Source organism: Arvicanthis niloticus, chromosome 29 (genome assembly GCF_011762505.2).
Source record: "Arvicanthis niloticus isolate mArvNil1 chromosome 29, mArvNil1.pat.X, whole genome shotgun sequence".
NCBI lineage: Eukaryota > Metazoa > Chordata > Mammalia > Rodentia > Muridae > Arvicanthis > Arvicanthis niloticus.
Window position 1 is genome coordinate 20,790,505 of NC_133437.1, and position 23,537 is coordinate 20,814,041.

General features: G+C 37.5%; 1 protein-coding gene across 4 annotated transcripts in view; it reads left to right on the forward strand.

Moving 5' to 3' along the window:
• Positions 1-23,537, forward strand: part of Cert1 (ceramide transporter 1) — a 95,975-nt gene that overhangs the window by 58,135 nt on the left and 14,303 nt on the right. For 2 of the 4 annotated variants that reach the window (XM_076927213.1, XM_076927215.1), the window contains exons 6-11: positions 5,889-5,972; positions 12,615-12,772; positions 15,111-15,203; positions 17,280-17,366; positions 19,042-19,134; positions 19,594-19,671. In XM_076927213.1, the coding sequence (XP_076783328.1) occupies positions 5,889-5,972; positions 12,615-12,772; positions 15,111-15,203; positions 17,280-17,366; positions 19,042-19,134; positions 19,594-19,671 (593 nt within the window). The remainder of the gene's footprint in view (positions 1-5,888; positions 5,973-12,614; positions 12,773-15,110; positions 15,204-17,279; positions 17,367-19,041; positions 19,135-19,593; positions 19,672-23,537) is intronic. The other 2 variants (XM_076927214.1, XM_076927216.1) reach the window with 1 other exon arrangement.

The following is a 23,537-nucleotide window of genomic DNA, read 5'->3' on the forward strand; positions in this document are numbered from 1 at the left end:
GTTCTAAATAATTTACCCCTTGAGGTCTGTTAGAAGATCCTCCAGATGCTAAATCAGTCATGTGATTTATTTCTCCTACTTTTTTCTCTCGTTTCTGTTTCCATTTCTTGCTTTAATTTAGCTCTTTAGCTATTTCTCCCTTCCACCTTCCTCTCGATGCCTTTTTTCTCATAGAAAAAGTGAAGAAAAAGAAAGTTACGTATTTTTTAAAAATAATGGGTTTTTTTTAAGATTTATTTATTTATGTATGTGAGTACACCATTGCTCTCTTCAGACACACCAGAAGAGGGCATCAGACCCCATTACAGATGGCTGTGAGCCACCATGTGGTTGCCAGGAATTGAACTCAGGACCTCTGAAAGAGCAGTCGGTGCTCTTAACCTCTGTGCCATCTCTCCAGCACAATGAGTACTTATTTTAAAGGAAAAGTATGTAATCTTCTATTAGCTTTTTTTTTTTTTTTTTTTTTCCCCCAGACAGGGTTTCTCTGTGTAACCCTAGCTGTCCTGGAACTCACTCTGTAGACCAGGCTGGACTAGAACCTACAGAGATCCACCTGCCTCTGCCTCCCAAGTGCTGATATGTAAGGCATGCACCACCACCACCCAGCTCAATTAGCTTTTAATTTGAGGCTTAAAGTTCTTTCCCCTTTGTTAGTGCTGAAGCCATTGTTGATGTCAGCACATGTTGAGTTGTTCTCTTAACCTCCTGTCAAGGTGAGAATGACCTCTCTAGCAGTGTTAGCAGCTGCGCTGCACTCACTCCTGGTGTCAGTGTGTTGCAGGGCATGGCTGGATTCCTTGGCCTTATGAAATATGTTTGACTTCAAATTCTCTTTGTCTTTTTTATGTTTTGTTTTCTTTTTTCTGCCTTCTATATTAACATTTTATAATTTCAGTTTTTTTTTTTCCTTTGTTCATCTTTTGGCTATAACTCAGTTACTTTAATGGCTACTTTGAGGCTTGTGGTATATAACTTGCCACAAGTCTGCCTTCAAAGTAATACTATAATAGCACTTCATGTATAATAGCCAAAGCTTCCAGTAGTGTATTTCCTTTTTGCTCTACTATTGAGCAAAAAGACTTTTCTGAATTTCCTAGCCAGCTCCCTGTGATGTTCTCCCTTCTGCACTGTAGGAATAAGTAACTTTCCTTGCCCTCTCACATATGAACCGGGTACCACTCCCTGGAGTCTTTTCAGAAGGATTTCCCCTGCTATCAGTACTACCATTACTCTGCTGAGTACTCAAAACCCCTGCTGATTTCTGGTGGCTTCTCCATGTAGTCCTCCCCTTGCTGTTTATCTCCCTGTGGAAACCACTGTGTTGTCTCAGCTGCATCTCATCTCAGAGGTCCACCAGGTCACCTGTCTTAATGCACAGGCACCTAGAGAAGTCATGGAGCTCATAGTGTTTGTCTCCAGCTCTTGGGGATCACTCTTTTTAATTGTTATATAATAACCAGTGTCAACTGTCTTGTAGACTCTGCCCACTTTTTAAAATTCATGTTAAATAATAAATTTAGTCGCTGTCATTCACCTATCCAGGAGCAGAAATCTTGTCTATTAGCTACAGCCCCAGCCCATCTTTATATTATAAATAGCCCACTGAGGGACCCTGTCTCAAAAAATACTACAGAGAGTGATTGAGGAAGATATGACATTGACCTCTGACCTCCTCAAGCACATAGGCTCAATAATAGAGTATTGTTTAGCATGAGTGTGGCATTAGGTTCAATTCCTATGTCTGAAAAAAAAAGGGGGGGCGGGGGGAGCGCAACAACAACTTGAAGGCTGTTTAATCTGTTCCTATGTAAAATGAATAACGGACGAAATTTATTCATTACCATTCATCTCTAAAAGTGGACAAAATCTGTGAGACCATGGACACTGCTTCGTAGATAAAAGTAGAAGACACACACGGACATAGGTGCATCCACACAGACGGAATAGTTCTTTCAAGTGCCTAGAAGATCTTATTCCAAAGGAGACAAAAGGTGCTCTTAGCCTCAGCAACTCTTGTTTCCATCAGTTTTATATGTAATTAGGCTTTAAAAACAAAAGGTTGAAAATCCCTATTTGGTGCTGGTAGGTGATTAGGTGGAGAATATTAAACCTAAGAAACACTGGAATTTAATCTAAAAATCAATTTCCTGTAATTTTGAAAAGTTACTTCTAAGCAAGTATACAAGTTGAGATTAATTTTTTAAAAATAATTACTTGCAGGTGATTGTGATGTTAATTAGAATGGTAAAAGACTAAAGATAGGGGAAAAAAACCTGAAGTACATCATTCTAGTATTCTGAAAGTCAGTGATGAGCCTCTGGATCAAGCATGAAGAATGCAGAGAAACCCATTTTAAGGGAATGCCATCATGATTAATTTTTATATTGTCTTATAACATTTACCATGAAGTTTTTTTTAGGTACTTGATATTATCTGTTACAGTTTTGTAGAGTGTGTGTGTGTGTGTGTGTGTGTGTGTGTGTGTGTGTGTGTGTGTTTTATTTTCTCACAGTTATGAAAGCAATGTTGGCAGTATTGACTTCTCCCAAAGGTGATGAGTTAAAGTCCTGTTCCAGGACTGTCACTGGCATATAAGTGCCATCTTCTTGTAGCATATCATGTCTGTGCTTGTATTTCCAGATAGCCTCTTATGATGACAAAGTCAGATGAGGCTCCTCCTGGTGACTTCATAGTTACTTAATTGCCCTGTACAGTCACATTCTGAGGCACTGGCAACTCAGATTTCAACATAGATACGGGAGTAGATGGAGAGATATTTACTTCACTGGTGTCTTAGAATATTCACGTATTGAGAAATTGCTCTCTGATTATCATACAGGAGATCTTAAGAAAAAGAATTTGTCATGCTGTCATGAACCTAATATATCAGAAACAAATAGATACATTTTTTTACTTTTTAGAATGTCATCATTTAAATTCACAAGCCATATGGCTTCTAATTCATCTCATTTCATTGATAGCTGGCTGTCACTGCTTAGAGACAGTGGAACCTGGGAGAACGGTGCTAATCAATGAGGAAGACCAAAGTCTCATGCAGTAGTCAACTTTATTCAGAGCATCAGACAGTTTATACTCTGAGGGTTAAGAGTGGTCACCTGGGTAAAGTTTCCATGAGTTCAAGCTGTATAATCACAAGAACAAGCCACACACAGGTGGCAAAAACCATATTTTTCCATGGAGGCACATTAAGGATAGTTTAAACATTTAATGAATAATGTCAGCAAGCAATGTTGAATAATGTGGAGTAAACTCACTCTTATCCACTACACCTGGGATGAACATGAAAACACATTCCAAGAACAATTCTATGTTTTAAAGAAACTGAGGTCACAAGACTTCTCGTTTTCTTGGAATTTTCTTACAAGCACTCAGAATTGTTCTCACACAACTCCATCCATGGACATTGCTCCAACACTGATCATTGGCAATCACAAGCTTTATTGCAGTCTTAATTGCTAATATTTTCTCAGATCACAGACCTAACATATATGTCTGTATGTGTATATATTTATGTAGTTAGGTTATAGAATAGCTACAAAGGTATAGAATGCCTCTGTACTCAAAGATAAGGCAGAGACCTAATACAGATGGAAAGAAAGTCACTGTACATAGATAAGTTACTGAGAAACCCAGCTGAAGAACCACTGGAAACCCCTCAGAGCTAAGCTATAGGGCTGAGTTGTAGAGTTGCAGTGTTTGTGTAGCTGCAGGATTGAGTTACAGGACCAGTTCCAGGTGGTTAGGTCTGGACAAAAACTAAGACTTTGAGTAGGCTCCTGTCAGTTATTAAAGGAATCAGCTGAGCAGAAGTCTTTGAGACACTCTATCATTCTCTGCCATTCAGTACCTTAACTCATTTATCAGGAAGGAGGTAAGTAGCTGCTCAGTTAGGCCATCATCCCTATCATAGTATTAGCTGTCTTTTTTTATGGAGTCCAGATGAAGTTGTTGCACCTTTCATTGATGTAGTGTTAGATAAGTTCGTGGGCGGCCTGTTTTTCTTTGTACCCATCTGTTCTCAGTCTCCTTTCGATGTGTTTGTAGGTAGTACCATTTTACTTGTCAGTATAAGGTTTTACCTTTCTATTTGTTGTTGTTGTTGTACGGGACAGATGGTGAAATCTGCCCACACACTTGAAATACAGAGTCATTCTACGTTTGCTCTCAAAATGGAGCCACTTGCTGCATTGCAAAAAATGCAGTCATTCAGGGAAAGACACTGCCTGAAAATCACTGTGTTGTGCAGTCTGGAGTAACTTAAAGGGGCACATCATAATCTATATGATACCATGTATCCTGGTTTTACTGAATCAGAACATTGGAGGAAAGAGGGAGAATTTAAAATTACATTCTTTGTTTATCAGATGAGTCTGGATAGCTGTTTTAGTAGAAACAGAGCGTGACTTATTGTAAAGAAGTCTTCTGAAGGACGTGAGGGGAGGCCAGCATAAAGGGAAAACATACAGAAGCCATTTGAATTTTCCAAGAGAAACCATCTTCCAAATCATGAGACTAGATAAAGTCTAGAACAAATATAATGAAATATCTGTTGTTGTAGGAAGTCACCTAGAGGAGTAGATAATAAACTATTAATTTTTACTGATAAGACTTTTTAAAATATAGAGAGATTTGAAACTACCCTGTCAAATGAAGTAAAGGCCTTAAAAGGTACCTTCAGGTACCTTCTGGTCATCATTATAACATCTGCCAGAGAACCAGTATTGAGAATGGTTTCATTGCGACTTCAATGGCTAGCATAAATCACTCTTCTCTGAGAGCAAGTACGCAAGGAAAATTAATGTGAAAAAATAGTTCCAGATTTCATTTATTTGGTAACATATGTATTTGTCTAAAGCCAACATAAAACCTAAATTTTTTCTCATATTCGTGCCTTCTATGAAGAGCATTATTGCAAGTATACCATTAATGGGTTTCCTAATAAATTATCTCAACAAGGAGATAGAGATTAATAGAATCTGAGAACATATTTAATTTTGACACAAAAGTATATTGAATACTTAGAAGGATAGAAAGTAAAAACTGTCAGTCAGATAATACCATTCAGCTGCATAGAAATCAGTACATGATGTTACACAAAGTAGCAGCTTGTGATTTGAAAATGTAGCAAAATTTTTATGTGCAACTAAAGGTATTTTTCATTCTGATTCTTATCCTTGGTCAAGAAAGATTAAAACAGTCTCTTTCTGTGAAATACAGAGCCAGCAGTACTCCTGCAGTAAAGAAGCTCAGATAATTCCTAAGATGATAATAGTGTAGAGGTTCCTTCTGTAGAAACGCTCTCAAACATAAATCAGGGCGCCTTCCTTTGCGTCATATTGCTGTGAAGAGACACCATGACCATAGCAACTCTTAGATATTCCCCTGCATGTACAGAAATAGTAGATTCAAGAATCTCCAGAAGCTAAAGAAAGTATCTCTCATTTTACAGTTGTCAGTTCTTATAGGCCTCTTCAACTTTTTTATTTTGGTTTTATCTGCATATGTGTGCAGGTATGTGGGCACACATGTACCATAGTGCCTGTGTTGAGGGAGTTGGTTATCTACTTTCTTAGGATGAAACTCCCGTTGTCAGGCCTGCTGGTAAGTGCTTTCACTTTGCTAGATCATTCTAAGACTATTAAAGAGTCATAAATGACTCGTGACAGTAGAAAGAGGTAAGAAGACTAAACAGTAACGCATCAATTCCACAAATGACAATACATTTAATAACATTCTACAACATAGTCAGAAAGTATATCTTGCTAACCAGTGAAAACACAAAAGATAGATAAGAACTTATGCTTGGTTGAATGTTAAGAATAGACCAGTTCTTATTGTAATATCTTTAAATATTTTCTATTTAGTGGTAGAAGATGATGAAGATGACTTCCCTACAACTCGTTCTGATGGAGACTTCTTGCACAATACCAATGGTAATAAGGAAAAACGTAAGTAATAACTTTTCTCTCTCTGTTGGATAAGGTATACTTTGTAAAGTTATATAATGGCTTTATGTCAAAAAAATAATTTCTAAGTAATTTTCAAAAGCAATGGAACTCCTGAAATCTGAAGTTAAAATATCTTTGAAGAAAAGTTATGTAGGTAAAATACATATGCTGATATGTTAATAATGGCTTGCTGTCTAGCTAAGACTGGTTCTAAATTCCAAATATTAATCTAATTTCATTAGTATTGGCAAAATTAGTTATTGGTACCAAAAGAGTTTTATTCTTAGCTGGAAAGTACCGTTGGGGATTTGATTTCAATGTTTCATTTGAGTGTTATTTCTCTGTTTAATATACTATTCTACGCTTAATAAATTGATGTTGGAAGTATTTGATGAGTTATTAGAGGAAACTTCTTGAAGAATCCCAAATTTTTCATTAATATGAAGTATAAATTATACTCTTCTTTGACATCTACCTAAAAAAATTTAAAGTGGATTCCTAGTTTTTAAGATGAAAAGTTTTGTGAAAATTTACATATTTATTTTTGCTGAAATTATAAAAGACTATAAAGTAAAATTTAGCAGTAGCATTTTTCATTGTTTTTGAGCTATTTTATGCATGTAATTTTCTGTTTCATACTAGAAAATCCCATAATTAATGCTAAAATTAACTGCTTTTTTTCTTCACACATTTCCCTTCTTCCTCATTTTCTTATCTCATTTTAACTCCTTTCTTCCTTATAATGTACTTCTCCATCCTTGTGCAAAATTCTAACTTAATATTAAAACTTACTATAAAAGTTGTCTGTGTAATTTAAAACTAGAATCTTGAAGCCTATCAAATCATCCAGTGTCTTTATACTATTGAAGGACTCTTTGAGATGTCTCTTTGGGTTATTTAATGTCTCAGTGAATAATATGCTGTAATAGAAAAGGTACCTTATTTGAAGGTTGAAAAAGTCATCAAAAGAAGTTTTAAAACAGCCTAATTAATCATTCATCCCACATATACTCAGCAATGCCACTTGCTTTCCCAAAAGAAAATAAGTTACTTCTTTGTAACTTATTGAAGAATTGAATTGAAGTGGAGATTTCTAGATGCAATTGAATTTATTTTCTTTAGCTATTGAAATGGAAATTTCTAGATTCATGAATACTGGGCACAGCAAAAGGTAGCAGCTGTATTGTGCTATCAAGAAAGTAATTAATGGAGCCGGCAAGATGGCTCCTGTCTTAGTTGGGGTTTCCATTGCCTCCATGAAACACCATGACAAAAAAGCGACTTGGAGAGAAGAGGGCTTATTTGGCCTGCACTTTGACTGCTCATCTTCTAAGGAAATCAGGAAAGCAACTCAGACAGGGGTGGCAGGAGCCGACACAGAAGCCATGGAGGGGTGGTGGTGGTAGTAGTCCCGTCCCGTCCCGTCCCGTCCCGTCCCGTCCCGTCCCGTCCCGTCCCGTCCCGTCCCGTCCCGTCCCTTCCCTTCCCTTCCCTTCTCTTCTTTTCTCTTTTCTTTCCTTTCAATAGACTCCAGGACCTCCAGCCTGGTGATGGCCCCAATAGATTGAGTACTCCCTAATCACTAGTTAAGATAATGCCTTATGGGCCTGCCTGTGGATCCATTTTCTTAATTGAGTTTTCTGCCTCTCAGATGACTTTAGCTTATGTCATAAAACTATCCAGCAAGGCTCCTTGGGTAAAGTCCTTGTTCCATAAGCACGAGGGTCTTTGATCCTTAGCACTCAGCTAAAAGAGCAAGGGACAGCAGTTTGTACCGGGGATCCCAGCACTGAGGAGATAGACATCCCATGGCATATTGGTCACACAGTCATGTATGCTCTAGGTTCAGTGGCCTTGTCCCAAAAAATAAAGTAGGAAACAACTGAGGAAGATAGCTACCATTGAGCTCTGGCGTCCACATGGACCCATACCTGCACATACTACACACACAAACTTTTATATACACATAAAAACAAATTAAGTAGAATTACAGGTAGTGACTATTGAGCTCTGACTGTCACTGTCCAAGAACTCTGATACCAAAGTTTACATACTGGAAAATACAGCCACACCCCTTCCTCACACCCTGCTCCCAGAACTATTTCACAGACTGGACTGCCTGACATAAAATCAAAAGACAACTCTGGTAGAACTGAATAGCCATAGAGAAAACACTCTATAAGTAGAGCTGTGGGAGATACTACCAGCAGAAAGCTCTACCAGATCACCCTTGAAGTCCAGTAGCTGAAAGAGTTATGATCTATACAAAGAAAATTTTAGGATTGAAGAGTATGGCTCAGGGCAGAGCACTTGTCTTTGTCTAGTATGCACAAAGCCCTAGATTTAAGCTCTAAATTGCAAAAAGGAACATTTTTTTAAAAAAATTTATATTCCAAATGTTGCCCTCCCCTTCCTAGTCCTCCCTCCCAGAGTTCTTCACCCTTTGCCTCTGAGGAGGTGCTCCCTCCCTACCTTAACCCCCACCGATCCCCCTTTCCTGGGGCTTCAAGTCTCCACAGTATTAGTTATATCCTCTGCCACTGAGGCCAGACAAAGCAGTCTTCTGCCACATATGTGCCAGCGTCACAAACCAACCCATGTATACTCTTTGGTTAGTGCCTTAGTCTCTGGGAGCTCCCAGGGGTCCAGCTTAGTTGATGTGTTGGTCTTCCTATGGGCTTGCCATCCTCTTCAGCTCCTTCAATCCTTCCCCTAACTCTTCCATAGGGGTCCCCAACCTTAGTCCAATTGTTGGCTGTAAGTATTTGTATCTGTCTCAGCTGCTGGTAGAGCCTCTCAGAGAACAGCCATGCTAGGCTCCTGTCTGTAAGTACAACATGGCATCAGTAATAGTGTCAGGGTTTGGTGCCTGCCCATGGGATGGATCCCAAGTTGGGCCAGTCACTGGGCGGCCATTCCTTCAGTCTCTGCTCCATTTTGTTCCTGCATTTCTATTAGACAGGAATAATTATGGGTCAAAAAATTCGAAGGTAGGTTGGTAATCACATCCCTCCACTAGGGTCCCTGTCTATCAACTGAAGGTCATCTCTTCAGATTCCATCTCTTCACTGTTGGACATTTTGGCTAACTAAGGTCATCCCCATTGAGTCCTGGGAGCCTCTCACATCCCAGGTCTCTGGGACTTTCTAGAGGTCCCTCCCCCACCCCCGCCCTAACCCCTGCAGCTGCATAGTTTTATTCATTCTCCTGGCCCTCTGGGCATCTCTCCTATCAAAATTCCAACATAATTCATCACAGACATGGAAAGAGCAATTCTCAATTTCATATTAAAAAAAAACAAAAACAAAAACAAAAAACCCAGGATAGTAAAAACAATTCTCAACAATAAAAGGACTTCTGTGGGAATCACCATCCCTGACTTCAAGCTGCAGTACAGAGAGCAATGTGATTAAAAAACAAAACAAAACAAAACAAAAAACCCACCACTACATGATAGTGGTACAGAGACAAACAGATTGATCAATGGAATAGAATTGAAGACCTAGAAATAAACCCACACACCTGTGAACACTTGATCTTTGACAAAGAAGCCAAAACCATTACAATGGGGGAAAAAGCATCTTCAACAAATGGTGCTGGTCTGATTGGCTATCTACATGTAGAAGAATGCAAATTGATCCATTTTTATCTCCTTGTACAAAGCTCAAGCCCAAGTAGATCAAGGACCTCAACATAAAACCAGATACACTGAATCTTTTAGAAGATAAAGTGAGAAAGAGCCTTGAATGCATTGGCACAGGGGAAATGTTCCTGAACAGAACACCAGTGGCTCAGACTCTAAAGTCAACAGTTGACAAATGGTACCTCATTGCTTCTATTAAGGCAAAGGACAGTGTTAATAGGACAAAATGGCAACCTACATGCTGGGAAAGATCTTTACTAACTCTACATCTGATAGAGGGCAAATATCTAAATTATACAAAGAACTCAGGAAGTTAGACTTCTAAAAACCAAATAAACAAATGGGGTACAGAGCCAAACAGAATTCTCAACAGAGGAATCTCAAATGGCTGAGAAGCACTTAAAGAAATGTCCGTAGTTATCAGGAAAATGCAAATCAAAATGACCCTGACACCAATGACCTTACACCAATCAGATAGTAAGATCAAAAACTAAAGTGACAGCCAGCACATGCTGTTGAGGATGTGGAGAAAGAGGAACACTCCTCCATTGCTGGTGGGATTGCAAGCTGGTACAGCCACTATGGAAATCAATCTGCAGTTCCTCAGAAAATTGGAAATAGTTCTACCTGAAGACTCAGCTATACCACTCCTAGGCATATACCCAAAGATGCTCCATCATACCACAAGGACATGCGTTCCACTATGTTCATAGCAGCTTTACTCCCAATAGCCAGAAGCTGGAAACAACCCAGATGTCCCTCAATTAAAGAATGGATACAGAAAAGGAAATGTTTTTAAAGAAAACTTATAACAAATCCATTAAGAACTATTAGAACTATAAGTGATCGAGCAAGTCTGTAAAGTGTAAAGCCAGTATAGAAAATAACAGTTTGTACTTGAAAATAATATTTGTACTTGATATTTGTACTTGAACAATCTGAAAATTGTGAGTGTGTATATGTGTGTGTGTGTGTGTGCGTGCTCATGCATGTGTGCGTGTGCATGTGCATTCAGGTACATAATCAGACTTCCCTAAAGGCCAGAAGTGGGTGTTGGGAAGTGCATCTAGACTTATAAGCAATTGTGGGTAGTAAGAACTAAATGAGCACTGAGCCTCTGGAAGAACAGAAAGTTCTCTTAACTGTCAAGCCATCCTTCCAGCTCTGTTTATTATTTTTGAGACAAAGTCTTACTGTATAGCCTTGTAAGACAGCCCAGACTGGCCTTAAGTTCAGTAAGCCCATTATTTTAGCCTCCTGAAGGTTAGAATTATAGGCATAAGCTACTGTGCCCACTACTCGGGTAAATCTTGAAAATAAATTAAGTAGAACTTTGTCATAACATTGTTTTGATGTTCTATGAAATGTCTGAAAACTATATTGTAGAGGCAGAAAATAGGTCAGTAATTGCTCAGAACCAAGGATTTGGGGAAAATATAGAGCTATTTCTAGTAGACTTGAGAGTTGTAGGAAATTTGACTATGCTGCTGCTGATTATACAACTCTGAATATACTAAAAACTTTAATTTAATGAGTGAATTTCTTGGTGTGAGAAGTTGACCTTAATAAAGCCATGTTTAAAAACCCAAATAGCCTGAAGATAAAGCTCTGTGTCAGAGAACCTGCCTTGCCAAGCTCCGAAGTCATATGCAGCCAGAACAAATGAATAGGATTATATTTTCCAGTATTGAAGTGAATTCCTGCACTCTTTTGCTTGGGTTTTGTAATTTAAAATTCCTAGTTGATATATATGTGTGTCAGGAGTTGATTTTTTTTTCTCATTGCTGAGTGATGTTTTTTGGTATGGATACACTACAGTTTGTTTATCCATTGATGAACAATGGAGTAGTTTATGTTTGGGGTTATTATAAATAAAGCTATGTAAACACTCATATACAGGCTTTCAGTCTCATGAGCATCTATTTTGTTTCTCTAGGTTAAATGTTTGTGCATAGATTTTCAGAATTATATGGTAGATGGATTTTTAACTTTTAAAGATGTGCAAGCTCCCTTTCGTGGTTTTAATTTGCATTTCTTTAGGAACTAAGCATCTTATGTGCTTGCTGTCTCTTTCTTCTTTGTTGAAATGTTTTCACATCTTTTGTTCTCTTCTCAACCATGTTTTTTTTCCAGTGTTGAGGCTTCAGACCCAGAGCTTTGTTCCGGGAGCTGCATGCGTTACTAGCTCCCAGTCTCTGTGGGTTAGTTACTAGCTCCCAGGCTCTGTGGGTTAGTTACTAGCTCCCAGGCTCTGTGGGTTAGTTACTAGTTACTAGCTCCCAGGCTCTGTGGGTTAGTTACTAGCTCCCAGTCTCTGTGGGTTAGTTCCTGCTTAACTGCTTACTCACCGATCACCCTACTGGTGCCTTATCTTCTTAACAGTGTCTTCAAGTTTGAAATTTTGATAAAATACTTTATAATTCTGTCCTTTACAGACTGCAAGTCTCTTAAGTCACAGTGTCATTATTTTCTTTGTAAATGTTCTATCAAGATGATTACATATTAGCTATAGAATAAGACATGTTCTTGTTTCTTTCTTAGGATTTTTTTTTAAGATCTCTCCTTTAATCATATTGGTAACCGTGTATTAAAAATTGTAAAGGTAAACATAAATGTGATTTAATATTTTGAATTTCATACTGCTTTTTAAAATTCTACAGTTCATTTTTTATAGTTTTAAAATTCTAGATTTTGTAAAATGTAAAGTACCTGGACATATTTAAATCACTCTAATCAGAGTGTTGTTAGTATTACTCCTCCTCCCACTTGATTTACTAGGTGCAGCTCAGCAAATAAGTTCAGGAAATAGACTCTAGAAAATGGGACTTGAATGTATGTTGCCTCAAAGCTTTGCTCACAGCATAGCAGGGTCCACAGAAGGAATGAACGGCACAGTCCAAAAACGGTCCTCTGATTTGCTAGTTTTATCATGCTTGCTGATCTTAAGTATAGTGAAGTCTCTTCATTTCAGTGATTTTCTGTGTTAACTTTCTTTTCAGTTTTTCCACATGTAACACCAAAAGGAATTAATGGCATAGACTTTAAAGGGGAAGCAATAACTTTTAAAGCAACTACTGCTGGAATCCTTGCTACACTTTCTCACTGTATTGAATTAATGGTGAAACGAGAAGAGAGCTGGCAAAAAAGGCATGACAGGGTAAGACTTTTGCTTTTGTTTTTAAAATAATCATTTGAAGCTTCATGTGCTCATTGAACATGAAAACTAAGCTAACTTCTGAGGGGAAGGACCTCTGGCTGGATAGAAATATCAGGTGGTTCTCATTTGCCACTTGATTAGAATCTCAGACTCATTATTTACCAGTGATTTATTCAGTTATTATACAGCATGCCTTCTTGATTATATTTAATGTAAAGTTCTTCAGATACTGCAATTGTTTGGTATAGAAGTAATGTGACATTCGGCATTAGTGTCTTTTAGTGTATAAATTTGAATCTGTGTATAAGTTATATGAGCTGCCTTGGCCCTTAGAAAGTCTAACAGTTACCTGTCACATCATGGCTGTAAGTTTTCTTTGGTCACTGTGATGTCACTTAAACACATTATATTGTTCAAATATTTGCCCTATTCTCCATTTTTCCACCTTTATTTAATCATCGGCATCAGTAATAGTATTGTAAGATGAATTTCTGGCTTTTAATATGAACTTAAATACTGAGTTTTCTTAGTAGGGAAACTCATATTTAAAATCCAAATAACCAAATTAAAACATACCTTAGAAAATCTAATTCTAGCTCAACACCATCATCTTTTCAGAAGGAATGAAGTCAAGGACTTGTGCAAAGGTGCTGAGCCACAAAGCTCAGGTAGACCGCTCTGTCCAGGGCCTGTCTGCTCCAGACGCCAGGCTATTTAGTCAACAGTCAGAATCATATTCCTTAGAAACTGCTCGCAGTGTGTGAAGGCCTTTCAGTTTGAGGAAGCTACTAAGAAGACCAGTAACAGCTGTTGTTACACCACCATGATGCTGGATTTAAATAAATAGCACTACATTTTTACAGTTATTCTCATGTTTTAGAAGACAGCTGTCTCTTCAGAGTTCTCAAGCACAGGTGAGAGTAAATCATACTAACTAGCGGTATGCAAACCCTTATCTGATCCGTGTTCTTCAAGATCCCAGGCGGATATAAAAAAAGAATATCAAACTTTCTATGCACTACCTTTTTTTTTTTAACAGATTCATACTTATGGTCAAGTTTAACTTATCAATTAGGCACAATGAAAATTATGCAAGTCAGTATTGGTAATTCACAAAAAGTTGTTTATCAGTAATGTTTTCTAGATCATTCATAAAATCAGGGTGAAGGTACAATGACACAGTGATTTCTTGGATACTGTTTTATTCCAGGGAGTTCTTATAACATCTGTAAGCTAGAAAGAGAGAAATAATAAACAAAAATGGTCCCTCAAGAAGTTTACACCCTGTGAAGCACATTAGATATGTTATAGTAATAACAGCTATATGATAGAATTGGTTTTTTTTTAACTTAAAATGTCCACTCAAACTAACCAAAATATTTAGAGGTGATCATTCTTTATGGTTATCTATAACAATCCCATGTCCTGTAGAAATTTACTTAGCCAGACATGCTCAGGAAGACTGAAATTCTAAGTTTAAATAATTAATAGTCTTAATAAGAGAAAATTGTACTTTTTGACTATAGGGTAGTCTAGCTTCAATTTGGATATATCTGTAACTAGCTAGCCGTGTGTGTGTGTGTGTGTGTGTGTGTGTGTGTGTGTGTGTGTGTGTGTGTTAGTGTTAGATTTTGTTTGATCTACCCATTAAATTAGCCCAAGTATCTAAACTTAAAAGTACTTGAAGTGAGACAGTGAGGGGTTGTATGCGTTGGCTAGGCTTCAGTATCACATCAGGTTTGGTCCAGTGAGCCAAGTTCCTATCTGGGCCAGCCTTTAAGTTTCTACCTTGAATCTTTAACACTGTCGATTCTGTCTATAAAATGAAAGAGTTATGTAGGCTATCAGTTTTAACCAGCAATAAAAGTGGTAAGAAAATGTTTAAAATATTTAGTATTGACTGATAGGTATTACCTATTGAAAATTGAGTTCTTTTGATTCCTAACATTTAATTCTTGCCTTTTCTCCCTCCACAGCCTTAAATAATGGTATTGGGTAAGGGGAAGTACAGGAATCTATAGCTGGCATTTCACTGCTGCTGATTTATCACATTTTAATATTAGACACAAGCAATTACATTGACATTTCTCAGCCACCCCAGTATGTAGCATGCACACAGATGACTTTAGCCAACACTCAGACAGTACCTCCTGTATGATATATATTCTACAGGAAAGCACTTCCTAGGCTGAAGAACATTTGTCTTTTTCACAGGAATTGTTATTTTTTGGTCAAATTATACAATTTCACAGAAAGTGACCTAACAGTTTTTATGATAATTAAAATGCCCACGTGAACTGACGAGTCGGTCTTTCTCTGTCTGCCCACGCTTGCTTAGGAAGTGGAGAAGAGGAGGCGAGTCGAGGAGGCGTACAAGAGTGTGATGGAAGAGCTTAAGAAGAAGCCCCGGTTTGGAGGGCCGGATTACGAAGTATGGACTTAAACTGGGGCCATCTGTCACAGACGTGACCTTTAGTACTTTTGCAACCCTTAAATGGTCTTGTATATATAATTTGTTTCTCGGGGTTAACTTAATTGATGTATATAACTTAATTGATTAATTAATTCTTCTTATTGTCTGCAAAGATTTATTGTATATGTTTTAAAGGCCCAGGTGTTTTCAAATTTTATTGAGCCAAACATAGTTATAGGATTACATTCCTATAATCCCAGCACCAGAGAGGCTAAGGTGCTCCTCCTTGTGGAGGGTCACCGTGAGCCATGAAACTAGAGTTAGAGTCTGCCTTAAAAGCCCTTTTTGATTACTGATTTGCTATATGAAAGTTCTACGTTTCCTTATAATGAGTCTTTCTTTTGATAGACTTAGTAAGTAATTATACTTCTAAATATTTTTTCTAAATATTTCTAATGCATTCGAATGCATTTTGGATTTTTTTGTATGTTGTTTTAAGTCAGTATCTGTTGTAGCCCAGGCTGGCCTTGAATTCCTGATCCCCCTGCCTCTTCCTCTACTTCCCATCTCTTCCTCTGTCTCTTCAGTTACAGAGATCCTCTGCCTCTGGGATTACAACTGTATGCCATCACACCAGCACATTTGAATTTTTAAACATTATGATAGCATATAGGAATCTATATTTTATTCCACTGTCATTTGTTGGATGATCTTTTTCTTTTAATATTTAAAGGTTTATATCATTGTATTCGTTTATGTGTATAACCATTTTGACCACATACATACATGTTCTCCACATGCATGCCCAATTCTCACGACTTCTTAAGAGAGGGCATCAGATCCTCTGAGTTTGAGTTGGTTGTCAGCTGCAGTGTATGTTCTGGGAGAAGTGAACCTGGATCTTCTGTAAGATCAGCAAGTGCTTTTAAACACTGAGTCATCTCTCCAGCCCCCACTTGTTGAGTATTCTTACTCCACCTATTTAAAGTACACCTTCGTCTTTTTTTCTTGATGAAAAATAATGAACAAGGTCTGGTGACCTGCAATCCCAGTACTCAGAAGTTAGTAGCAGGAAGATCAGGAGTTCAAGGCCTTGTTGGGCTACAATGAGACTCTGTCTCAAATAATTTTTTTAAAAAATATATACATATAGAATATTTTTTTAAATTCCTGTGAATTTTAATTCTAAACTGTACAGTTCTTAGCAAAGGAGTAATTCATTGGTGGACTGCTTATCTAGCATGTACTAGATTCCAAGTTCAGGTCTCAGCATTACAAAAGCAAAACAAAATTAAGAAAATATAAAGTTCTCAAGTAAATCATCTATCTTTTTATTTTCTTCATTGCTTTTGAAATTGTAAGCTATTTGTCCTTGTCTGTTTTGTGTGTACACGTGTACACAGTGTGGTGGCTAGAGGTTGACATTGGGTGTCCTTATTGTATTTTTAGATCAAGTTTCTCACTGAACCGAGTACTGGCTATTTTGGCTAGATTGGCTGCCCAGCAAGCCCTGGGACTGACCTGTCTCTATCCCCTAATGCTGGGGATACAGACTTACACCTCTTGGCTGGGCTTTTACATGGTGCTAAGGATGTGAACACAGGTTCCCAGACATGCTTTATGCACTGACCTGTCTTTCCAGCTGGATTTGGACAGTTCAGTAATCCCTGCTATAGACCTTTACCTTAAAACACCATTAGCCAGTTCACAGTAAATGTACCTGTTATGATGACTTGAGTCTGTAATTTTACTACTCAGGAAGCTGAGACAAGAGGTTGCTGCGAAGTGTGAGGCCAGTGTGTGTAGCAAAGTGAGTTTTAGGACAACACAGTACAAATGAGACCCTGTTTCACAAAACAAACAAGAAGTATACTGGATGAGCTAGTTATAATAGTTGAGATTTTTCGGAGTGTGTGTTACCACTGTGACAATACTATACTAGTATACTTCGTGGTCTACAAATATTTGCTCAACAAATGTGTATTAGGTCAGTGTTCAACTTTCTCCTCTCAGAGGTAATATCAAACTTGTCAGTGTTTTCTGTTTCTTTAAATAAATGAAATGGTTGCTTTTTGTTTCCTGTCTATTATCTAGGAAGGTCCAAACAGTCTGATTAATGAGGAGGAGTTCTTTGATGCTGTTGAAGCCGCTCTTGACAGACAAGATAAGATAGAGGAACAGGTACATCTACTCACATTCCAAAGACATTCATTCTGACACCACAGCTGTTCCTTGGTGTGTGTTACAGAATTGGCAAACTGATTGTAATCAAAATATTAACTATCATAAGTGTTAAAGATTCTTTGTAAATCTTTTATATTTTAATTTCCAAACATAAAGACTGATAATTATTTGAAAGAGGTGTGCATGGTTAATATGGACTTTAATGGAAATATTCTGTTCATTACTCTTGAGGCATTCAGCTTTAACCATTCTCATATCTAGAGGGTCTCTCTTTAGTGTTTTCTCAGGTAGCATTGAATTCACAGATCACAGAGGGTTTGTTTTTAGCCCTGGTGCCACACGGCATTTATTACCAGTTCATTTGTTGTTTTCCAACCTTGCCCTTCAGTGTTCCCCCAGTTTTACTTTGCTTACTCCACTGCAGTCGTCACTGGAGTCTCAGCATGTGTACCCAACTCCCTTCATGGAAATTGACTCAAAGACTTTCTTAAATTTTTAAATTCTGATTTCAAGATAAATTTGGTTCCTGACTTGAGTTCTATTACAATGCAGTTACCATATTCACCACCAGATGGTACTAAGGGATGAGTTTTACTTACTTACCTCTCCTTTAGGCTGTGCTATTGATGGTAGAAGTTGCCTCCTGGGACAAGTGTGACTAGCCTGGGTGTGGAGTATATATGTGTATTCATACTACAGATTGACTTACGTTATGTCAGTTTGCTAGGCTAAGCAGCCAGGAGTAACTCCTGAGTAGTACATAATCTATCTGCATCTTATATTTTTAAGTCAGTGATTAAAAAGTTCATGCCATACCTATTTGTAAAGTTTATTGCTTGTTTTTTTTACACTGCATTAAGAATGGGAACTTTCAATTCCCAATTAATCTGTGATTTTGGAAGCCTGAAGTCATTCTTAGAAATACAGCCTTAAGTACCATACTTTTGAGAACAATGGTGAACTCACTGTAGCCAGTCTTTTTTTTTTTTTACTTTTTTATCTCTGTTAGTATGGCAAAGACCGAAATGGTGTTAGAATACTATAAAGTAGTAAGCATTGGTGGTCCTTAAGATCAAGCACTAGATTACTTTTAATGAATGTTTATTTGAATGTGTGAGAAGTCAGTTAAACTGAAGAAGAGGTGGGGAGTCAAGGGCCAGAGTAGCACAAGTTAGGTACTGAGATGAAGGTAGGCTCTCTTCATGGAAAGGAGATAAAAACACACATATGAAATGATCTTAGGAACTAGAAAGGAAGCAAGTAATGATACTGGTTCTGATGACAGTAGTGTCTGGGCCAGAACTGCTGTTTCTAGATGTAGTACATTGAGATGATTTGACCAGAGTTTAGATAAAAGAAATTTAGCAGTAATATTAACCTTGACTCATGAGAATTGATATTATACAAGTAGTGGATGAGAGGGTTTTGGCTGGGAACGATATAAAAGAGGTTATCCCTAATCTAATGCAGTATCTGTAGGATAGAAAGAGACTAATTTGGGATCTCTGAAGTGTCTAAGATTGAGCAAAGCTGTGTCTGTAGAGCAGCTTCCTAATTCAGGTAATTATATCTTATATGCTCATTAATAAAATGTCAGTCTTGGGCTATAGTAGCCATTTGTAGGCTACAAAATATACTTCAGAGACATCTCATGCTAACATGTTTTTCTCAGTCCCAGAGTGAAAAGGTCAGGCTACACTGGCCTACATCATTACCATCTGGAGATGCCTTTTCTTCTGTCGGGACTCATAGATTTGTACAAAAGGTAAGCAGATGGACTTTACTAAAAGAATACCTGCATTTCTCATTGTTCTGGGGACTAGCCTGTAGTAGAAATTTTCCCTTCTCCTCATGAATTTAAGTAGTAAGGTTTTTTTACTATTATATTCCCTACTTCTAAATCATATTCTGAACATATGTTCTTTGTTTTTTATTTAAGGTGAAGTGGAGGGGTGAGGATAGGGAGTGGATAGTGGGAAATAGTATCTCTTCCTTCCGTGAGTTTAAGTACTTTGTAATTTGGAAATAGTTTGTTCTTTTTGGAGTGAGTTTGGAGCATAATACATAATACATAATGCATAACAGGTGCGTGGTCAGCACTTGCTGCTGTGCCTGCTTCATACAGTGCTTGTTTTTCTTTATCTTGTGTTTGCAAGTTGGTACTGAATGCTCTGTTGTGCCTTTGTTCTGATTCCTTGGTTTTTTCTTTGTCTGTCTCTGGTAGCCCTATAGTCGCTCTTCCTCCATGTCTTCCATTGATCTAGTCAGTGCCTCTGACGATGTTCACAGATTCAGCTCCCAGGTACTGTATAAATATATCGAGTGGACTTGAGTCTTTTTTGCTGTATTTCCTCCTGCTTGCCCAGTTCTAGGCAATCTATTGATTGGGCTACTTGCTCTGGTTTTGAATTTTAAATAATCACAATCGTTAAAAAGGGTCTCCTTATCTACAAAGTAGCTCTCCTTTGTCAGCCTTGCATGTGCCCTTTATCTTGGACCCCCCACTAGGAGTACCTTCGAATTTGATTTTAAGGAAGGTAGTACTCAGGGAAATTTTTCAACTGAATTAAAGTATATAGAAGTAGCCTGATTGTTCACTCCTCATGTAATGGCTCTATTTCTGCAGCTTAACAGCCTTTATGGACATGGATACTCTATTTCATAAAGGTGGATTTTAACACTCTCATTTTTTATCTAATTTTAAATGACTTCCAGTGACTTTAACTTTAACTAATAGTTGTCTCATTACTGTTATGATACTAAATTTATTGAACAGACTATATTCTCTCTATTCAAATTACCTGTGAATACTTTAAGTTAATATCCTTGTATATCTGCTAAATCTGTAGAAGTTGGGTCTAAGTTTATTTCTCATCACTAATGGATTGGGAATTTGAGATACTAAACTGAATGTGCAGTCTCTCCCCTCAAAATAAGATCAGTTTACCAGAGAGAAAAGAATTTTTTAGTGTAGACATTTTTTAAACACTTTTTTTTCTTTTTCTTGGTGCTTGGGATTAAGCCCATAGCCTTAGCATGCTAGGTGTTCTCTGTGCCTCTCAGCTGCAGTCCCAGTCCTTAAAAACGTTAAGGGTTTGTTTTAATTTTCAGATCTTTGCAATTCAGTTTTGTATTTTTACAGCAGTTGAATGTTTGGACCATGTTATGTTGCAAACCTGAGCTCCTAGGTACGGTGACTGGGTTTAAACCTGGTTAAGTACATGTGTCGTCGGAGTGAGCTTTAGAGTCTAAGAACATAGTAAGTCTTAAGTGCTTTACTAGGATTATGAGGCATGACTGAAACAAACATGCATTGTTTTCAATAAAACTTATTCAAAGTCATAACACAGGTCTGAGTTACATTATACTTACAAGTTAAATCTACATTCATTTTTAATGCAGTAGAGGAAAAAAAAAAGACTTAGCAATACACATTTCCTGACTTTTTTTTTTACAGCTTTTTGCCTTGAATGTCTTGAGAAAATATTTAGCAGTTCTTGATCATAAATCACCTATAACTATATGTCTATGTTATTTACTATTTTTTTATTTCTGCTTGCCTTTTAAAGAGTGTATATTTACGTGAGTAACAAAAGCAGATGGATGCCAGGGGATGCTGACTTACTCTGCTAAGCCCTATCTTTCATTAAAACAGTAATTTTAGAGATGGTGAGACAGCACAGGCGCTCAAGTACTTCCTGTACAACTATGAGGCCTTTGTCCACTCTTCACATTCCTCGTACAAAGGCAGGAGTCCCCAGATCCATAGGGCTCACTGGCTGGCCCTTCTAGCCTGCATGGCAAAGTCTAAGACAGTGAGAGACCCTATCTCAAGAACAGTTGGATAGGAACTAAGGTATAATGTGTAAAGTCTGTTCTCTGGCATCTACAGCCCATATACACATGTGTACTCACACAGACAAGAAATGAAGAAAAGTAAAGTCATGACCTAACTGAAACCTATCATTATTCGAATGTTGGGACATACAGGCTCTAAATGAGAGCAACTGGGCTAAGAGCAAGGAGAGATGAGGCTGCACAAGAGTTCTGTCTTCCGAACTGCAACCTGAGCCTTAACCATAGAGCCAGACAGTCACTGAAAGCCTTTAAGTGTATAACTATTTTTTGTAAGATTTTCCCAAATTTCAGCGTACTTGTATAGATAACATTTTTGTAACTAGTGTATATAAACTAAGAAAGGTTAGTTTTGCTGCTAGAATTTTTGCTAGCATATGGTGCTATATGATTAATCAGGTCCTGTTTCAGCTTTTGATCATATACTTCTTTGTATAACAAAAGAAGTAAAAAAGAGAAAATAATGCTGAAATTTTAAAGTATTTCTTGTTTTTGTGTTTGTTGTTGTTAGCAAATATGGGGTCATGTTCTCCAGTATCTTTAGAATAAAGAATTCCAAGGTCATAAGAGTACTGACTTTGAATAATGTTATATAACTTTTTTTCTACAGTAAGGAGTCTGCCAAAGATCTAACATTTGAAACATGTTTTGTTATATTTACCTTATATACCACATTTCCATGTATACTAAGGAATTCTGTGAACATTTTAAAATTATTAAGTAATGTAGACCTTAAAAAATTAAAAATTAATTTTAAAAGACCTTAGAATATTAGGTAGCCAAAGTCTTCATTTTGTAATTAATTGAAAAAAATAAGCCAGTTTGTTATCACTCTCAGTTGTTTGTCAAGGATGGGACTGTATGTGAGTGGGAAAATATTAGCATAATATGCACAAAGCCCTGGTTAAACCATCTAACATTGCAAAATGTTATTGAAGCATGATGTTATGATCAGTTCATATTTTTTAAATGTTCACACTTGCAAGCAAGATGACTCAATGGGTAAAGAAGCTTGTTGTGCAAGCCAGAGAACCTGAGTATGATCCCTTGAACCCGCAATGGAAAGAGATTACCCGCTTTCAGAAGTTTTCCTCTCATCTCCACACATCTATTGGCACATGCGTAAAACATACTCATAAATAATAATAAATTTCAATTTAAAAGTACATCTAAATAATGTCATCATTGATATTCTCTAAAATTTTTGTGGTTAGAATACAATTGAGGGATTTTTTTTCTCCTTCTACCAAGTGGCTCTTAGGCATTAAGTCCCAGGTCTTGTGGCTTAAGTGTAAGTGCTATAGCAAACTGGCCAGCCTCATGATCGATGTGCTCACCTTTAATGTCTGTGTGCCAAGGTATAATAACCACATGAGCTAAAGTTCTTGAGGCCAGCCTAGATAGTGTAGCAAGCTCACATTTAAAAAAAAGAAAAGAAAAAGAAACACAAACAAAAGCTTTGGCTAGGGCCCATCTGTGGTTATGCATGCTCTGGGATCAATTTCCAGTACAACAAAATAGAAAATAAAAGCCGCAGCCTTGGAGAGGGCTCGGTCAGTAAAGCCTTCCTTCACTGACTGCAAGCAAGAGGACACATGTGAAAAACATTGCTTTGCCATTGTGGCTTTACCTCTGTGGAGAACCTGAGACAGGAGGATTCCTGGAGCTTGATGGCACAGGTTTGTTTAGCCACGTCTGAGCTCTAGATTCAGTGAGATACCTTTTCTCAAAAAATAACATGCAGCCAGGTGGTGGTGGCTCACGCCTTTAATCCCAGCACTTGGGAGGCAGAGGCAGGCGGATTTCTGAGTTCGAGGCCAGCCTGGTCTACAGAGTGAGTTCCAGGACAGCCAGGGCTATACAGAGAAACCCTTTCTAAAAAAACAAAAAAAAAAAAAAAAAACCAAAAACAAAAAAACATGCAGAGATATAAAGGAGGGCAATAATGCCAGCCTCTGAGCTCCACATGTACCTGCATAAACACAAATGTGCACACACATATTCCACACGTGACTACACACACAGCAGGCATATATTGATATATTGATACGTACTTTAATAACTATCTTTTTGCTACCTTAGTAGATAATTCCAAAAAACATTTTGTAACCTTTTTAAAGATATACTTAATAGATTTACTCCCCATTAATATAGGTCTGTATGCATATACACATATATATGTATGTATGTATGTTTATGTGTGTGTGTGTATATATTTGAATGAATGCACATTGTTGTTTGCCTACTCAACCTAGTATTGAACAATTTTAGTTTTTCTCCTTATAGTTATTACAGTGAGCACCCTTGAAATAG